This window comes from Pochonia chlamydosporia (assembly GCF_001653235.2).
Source record: "Pochonia chlamydosporia 170 chromosome Unknown PCv3seq00027, whole genome shotgun sequence".
In the NCBI taxonomy this organism is placed as follows: Eukaryota; Fungi; Ascomycota; class Sordariomycetes; order Hypocreales; family Clavicipitaceae; genus Pochonia; species Pochonia chlamydosporia.
This window is the reverse complement of record NW_019154062.1, coordinates 206,145-212,316: the sequence shown is the minus strand read 5'-3', so window position 1 is coordinate 212,316 and position 6,172 is coordinate 206,145. Positions and strand designations below refer to the sequence as shown.

The 6,172-nt window shown below is 44.6% G+C and overlaps 2 protein-coding genes across 2 annotated transcripts; both read left to right on the top strand.

Annotated features, from left to right (window-relative positions):
* Window positions 1-504: 504 nt before the first annotated feature.
* On the top strand, window positions 505-1,038 carry VFPPC_12307 (hypothetical protein; the record flags this gene model as incomplete). The annotated part of the gene is made up of 2 exons (XM_018290231.1): window positions 505-555; window positions 604-1,038. 2 exons carry the CDS (start codon window positions 505-507, stop codon window positions 1,036-1,038), a joined length of 486 nt encoding a protein of 161 aa, XP_018135877.1.
* Window positions 1,039-3,229: 2,191 nt separating this feature from the next.
* On the top strand, window positions 3,230-5,061 carry VFPPC_17142 (hypothetical protein; the record flags this gene model as incomplete). Its single annotated transcript, XM_018294891.1, has 2 exons — window positions 3,230-3,435; window positions 4,857-5,061. 2 exons carry the CDS (start codon window positions 3,230-3,232, stop codon window positions 5,059-5,061), a joined length of 411 nt encoding a protein of 136 aa, XP_018135878.1.
* Between the last annotated feature and the right edge of the window lie 1,111 nt (window positions 5,062-6,172).

Genomic DNA, 6,172 nt, shown 5'->3' with positions numbered 1-6,172 from the left:
TGCAGCCTTATGGCGTATTTGTATTGCTCGCAAACAAGGTATATTGTCCAACAGCCGGCTTTCAGCCCGGCATTACCAGCCTCTAGAGTTTTAAATAGACAGTGTATTTGGTTACGGGTGCTTTTCAGCCTACAGCCCAATTGTCAGGCACTCCCGTGATCATAGGGATTCAAGCGCCTCACGCCGCTGTGGCTTGGGAGTGGTCGAATGGTCGTTGACGGCGTTCTATATATCTAAGACAATATTGACAGCGAATGTAATCACGGCATATTTTCCGGGTACGTTTTGTTTTTGCTCATGTCGGCAATTTCTCAGTTGTTCATTCTCTTAGACATGCGTCGGTCTGGAATTGACGCCTTCGGGTGTGCTTCGGTCTGGAGTTGACGGAGCAGCATCTCGAAAAGTATTAATATAGCTCGTCGTCCAGATGAACAATGTAGCTCATCTCCTCATCAACACACCAAGCACTCAAGAGAAAACATCAATCGATCTTCAACTGCCACCATGCGTCTTTTCGCTCTCGTTCTGGCCCTTTGTGCAACTGCACTGGCTGCCGTAAGTCGAAATCCATGGCACTCGTGGCACATCTAACATTTGCAACAGCAAGTGAATCTGTATAGAGCCTGGAGCCCAAAAGCCACTGACCACTTCTACACTGCCAATTACGCCGAGTACCTCAACGCCGTCAACAAACTTGGGTATAACCGCGAGGGAGTCGCATGCCGCATCCACAACAAGCAGGAGCGTCACACTGTGCCACTCTACCGAGCGTGGTCTCCTTCCGCGACCGATCACTTCTACACGACTAACAAGGCTGAGTGGGACAACGCCGTCAGAAACCTTGGGTACAAGGCCGAAGGAATTACTGGCTATATCTACCCCAAGGATCAGGCCCACAAGACTATTCCCCTCTACCGAGCGTGGTCTCCTTCTGCAAGGGATCACTTCTACACGACCAACAAGGCCGAGTGGGAGAACGCCGTCAGACGCCTGGGATACCAGGCGGAGGGAATTACTGGCTATGTATTCCCGAAATAGGACCGCTAAGACGTGCGGTTTCTCGAAAGAGAAGGGAGACTAGCGGGTGGGAAGGGCTATGCCCAAGTAGCCAACAAGAAAAGTACACAGGTACCAAGGTGGACTTGCTTTCCGTGACCCCTAGTTTCTAGCCAACTATAGTTTAGGAAGTCATAGCAAAGCCTTATTGCATAACATGAATAGATATTGTCTCCAGGATATTCGTATAGAAGTAATGAAGTGATAAAGGCTGCAGTCCAGTGTCGAAAATACCAAGTCGCACTAAGATAGTCTGACGGATCATGCCTACTTGTAGAGTAATTGTCATAAAATATTGAGGTTTTGGAACTAGTCATCATATGTCATGAGAACAGTCAGACTGATGTTGACGGCCATCAATTTTCTGATATTCTAGCCTGAATTCTCTTATATGAGATAACTTAAGAGGCTGCCGATATTGGTTCACATGTTAGCTTCTGTTTAAACTATGGCTTTTAGCGAATAATGTTCATAGGCCGGCGTACTTAAACTATGTGTCAACGGAAGGAGTAATTTGAGATGTCAGCGGTGGACTGGGCAATCCCCCTAGTTTGACCCTGCTGGCCAGTCCGGCGGTGAGGAAGCAAGGAGCAAGGATGACAAAATGACAAGAAAAACAAGGACGAAGGAGGTGAATTAAAGAGTTAAGTTGAATAGATGGGGACGACTCGAGGTGTTAGAGAAGTGGCCGTTCCCTTATAAAAGCAGTCAGAAACAGCGACGTGACGGACATGGTGTCGTGGGTGACGTAAGGCTAAGCCAATAGTTTCATAAGAGGTTTTATATTTCTATCGGGTGTGTGTGATATATGAAGCCGTGACATTTGAGACCTTCTCCATGCTGCACGACTTGGATTGTGGCAATGACGTCGCCGAGAGTGACAGGTTCCTGATCCTCTGGTTTCGGTACCGTCTTGTAATTGTCTTCTAGCTACCTCAAGAAAGAGTACCCAGTTGAGCAGTTGAGGAATCGTCGAGAATAAGGGAAGCTTAGACACTGTCGTTTTCCCCGAATAATGATGCCAAGGAGATCTTAAGCGGCTAACTTAGTCTGGAAAGTGCCATTGTCGGGTATAATTCTTGAATTACAGTATTCATTCCATAGATATTCCTAATCTTGAATACTGGTCCCGCAAGCCATGCAAGGTAGTTGTCCCTCTGATGTGAAATTCTCCCAGGATATCTGGTCTCGTGCCGCCTTTACGCCTGCAACAGGACATGACTCGTTCGTTCGGCCAACTACGAAGAGATGAACTGCTGCAAGCATCTTGACTAGCTATTTCTTTCGGCGACAGGTGTCACAAATTTCAAGAAAGACGATAGAGCTAATTCATCAAGACTGCAGTGCTATGACACAGAGACAAGATTTTGACCACAGGAAAGATATGCACGAAAAGGTGCAGATCGCACAAGTATAGAGCTCACACGCAGTATCCCATGTTTCCAGAAATGACGTCGAACCCATGATTTCGAATTGGGAACCGGATAGCTCGTTCAATTCCGCGGTTAATTTACCTGCTACTCGCGTATGTCAGACAACACGCTTGTCTCAACACCTATTGTGCGTACAGAGTTTCAGCTCGCCCAATATAATGACAGCAATATATTTACAGTGGACCTCAAGGGAGAAGAAGCTTTCCAGTTCCGTTTCGTCTCCCGGCAGCCCCATCTATGTGTGATGTGAAACTAGACTTGGCGATCGCGTCCGCCAAGAAGAAAAAGCTTAATAGGCCGGCCGCCGTGTAGGGCCACTCGCGAGGGGCTGAAGCTGGACCAAGGCTCATTTGGAGTTGTAAATCAAACGTCTGAATTTGACTCGTCCCTTGCATTTTCGTGCGGTGATATAGCAAAGTTGGGCGACTTTTGCAAAGCCACAATTAAACTGAGAATGGAACGACGTTGGTTCTTATGCAGCTTTCTCCTGAGCAATTCTCTTCTAACATTTCGATACTTTTCTGACATTTTGGTATCCGAAAATGCCTCCTACCATGTCCGTGTAGCTAAAAGGCATGGCTCTCCAACTTATATAAAGAGGCACATCCATCCGCTATCAAGCTATCAAGCTATTCAACTCATCAACTCATCAACTCAACATCTTCTAATTCACTACTTTTAAAACACAATAATCAAGTACACTTAACTCTATTTTGTGATTCTTTCAACCCAGCACCAAAATGAAGACCGCTTTCGCTCTCCTCCTCACTGTTGCTGGCATGACAGTTGCGGCAGGCCCAACTGACTTCGCCAAGGGTTCGGACTTGTCCAAGAGACAGAGGGGTCGTGGTGCAAACTGTGATGACATCGGCTCACTTCTTGATGGCTTTGGCGTGGATGGGTTTGTCTCCGGTCAGATTATCAACCAGTGCAACAACGGACGCAAGTAGGATACTCTCTCTGTGTCAGGGGTGAAGCGTTTCCTTTCGCCAGGGCAAATGACCTTGTGGTCATTCCTTCCATACAATGCTGGGTGTAGGCGCAGGGCGCAGGCACCAGGGCGGGCGCAGGAACGCAGTCATAATACTATTGTTGTGAAGGGGCCCCAGGTCGTTGTATGGAGTTCTCCTCGGGAGTTTAAGCTCGGCCGACCTCTGGCAGGATTAGGGTCTACCAAAATATATTAAATTTTATTGGTGCTCTAATACATGATGCGTATGTGTGAGAATGGTGATGTGCCTGATAAGATAAAACTTGTTCCCGGAAGCAGTACGAGTTAACTCGGCGTTATAACTATTTTAGGCACTATCTTATATTTGCCTAGAGAGAACTATTAATATATTATTATACTAACCTGAGTGCATAGCGAGTCGGTCACTATACAAGTACATATAAAGTTATACCCCTGTTAAAACTACTAATAGTAGTTAAAAATAGCTCTTCTTTTAATATAGTACTTATTACTATATAAATAGTATTTTAAGCATAAAAGATTTCTAGTAAACCCTAGTTATACTTTTGTAAATGTAAGATAAAAAGAAGGGAGTAGCAATATTAAACTCTTTAAGTTTAATAGCATGATCTTATCTAGTATAAGCTAGCATATAACTAATAGAATACAGAATAGGGTAAGGTTGCAGAGGTTTTACGGCAGTTATCTAGCCTAATTTATATCTCGTTTAACGGATAGAAGTTAGGAAACAGACACAGTCTATATAGGGTTGCTTGCTTTTTTCGGGATAAGCACAATTAGCCTCGCAAGCTAGTGCTTGGCGTTCCTAAACTGCAAATGCGCCATTTTAGACACAACATTGCAGCCGAGATACTTGACGCCCTTGATGCTTATGGGATTAAGGATAAGATTGGGTACTTTACACTGAATAATGCTAAGAGCAATGATAAAGCAATAGAAGTAATTAGCGGTGAGCTTGGCTTTGTAGGAGCTTTAAGGCGTGGCCGCTGTTTTGGCCACACTCTTAACCTCTCTGCAAAAGCTCTTCTTTTCGGTCATAACGTTAAGGCGTTTGAGGAGCAGTTGTTAGGTGCAGCAGCCTTATCCGAAGCAGAGCACACGCTTTAGCAGCGTAAGGGACCGGTTGGGAAGTTGCACAATCTAGTCGTTGACATTAGGAGGTCGGACCAGCTTACTTATCTACTGTGGAGCATATAGCGTTTGGAATTCGACATATCGGCTAATGCTAGGACTAGAGCGAGGAAACCAGTCAATATAATTAGCAATAACAATACGCAATAGCTTTCTTAACTATATATGATTAGGCGAGCTATTACTCTCCGTCTATACCTCAAACAGCTTATATTAAAGCATCGCTAGCAATAGGAGCAAGATAACAAGTTAAAGAGGACTAGTCAGCTAAGGAAGTCTGCTAAAGAGCCGCAAATTTGTCTAGAAGAAAACCAGTTGACGGCTTATGACTGGACTGTTCTTAAGCACCTAGCCACACTTTTGGGGTTCTATGAGGATGCCGTGAAGACTCTAGAAGGTGACGGTCAGCAGCGCAAGCGCAAGGGTGGATGGGTGGGCTCTTATGGGAATGTATGGGAAGTCATTTAAGGATTTAAGTTCCTTTTGGAGGTTCTTAAGGAGTATTAGCAACTTGCATCTGACATACCTAACCCAGAGCATTTTAGAATTAACATTAACTTGGGATGGGAGAAGCTAAATAAATATTACAGCGCGTTAGACAAGACACCGATCTATTATACAGCTTTGGCCTTATATCCGGCTTTCTAATGGGGATATTTTAAGAACGAGTGGAAGGACAACACAAAATAGGTGATAAAGGCAAAGCAAATGGTTTAAGAAGTATAGGAAACGGAATATTGCAACCTGCAGGTGGACTTAAGTCCTGTGGTTCACAAACCGGTAGCTAAGCGGCAGCAGAAGTACTATAACCCTTTTTAGGCATATTGCGAACGCACTCGGCCTGTCTCTAGATGCGGTATAGCAAAAGAGGAAGTGTCCTTGCCTGTCCTTGTAGACAAGGATGTTAACAAGCTGGAAATATGGCAATTATCGCGGGAGGACAGAGACAGCAATATAAGAGATCTAATAACGTATTGGCATAAACGTAGACAATAATACCCACGGCTGTTGTGAATAGCGCTAGAATTTCTCACGATTTAGCTAATATTAGCAGAATGTGAAAGATTGATTTTAGCGGCAGGGCGCATGGTGATACCGCTGTGTAGTTAGCTTAATGCTGATATTATAGGAATGTGCCAAGTGCTGCGGTTGTGGTTGCAGGCTGGGGTGATCAACGACCTGGACGTACTACTTCTTCCTGTTGAGACAATTACTAGTAAGGGGTCCACAGAAAGTACTAACAAAGAGGAAAGTTCCGATAAAGAGGAGGATAAAATTGTGCAACTGCAAAATTAAAGATTTAAAGTTCTGCAGTAGGGATATAAGAAAAACACACGCAGTTGGTGACTAATACTTTAACCAGTGGATATTAGTGTCTATTAGGCACACAATTTGTCAACTACACGGGGTTGTCTTGTTAACCAGGTTAACTCAACGCAACTGGAGCATTCCGTGGATTAAGTTGAGTGGTTTCCGCCCTTGCCGGCAGATCCGAGCATCGGACTTCTTCAATATAATTTTCGACGCCTCTGATAACGTCTCTCACCATAGGATCGTCAATATATCAGTACAGCCAGGG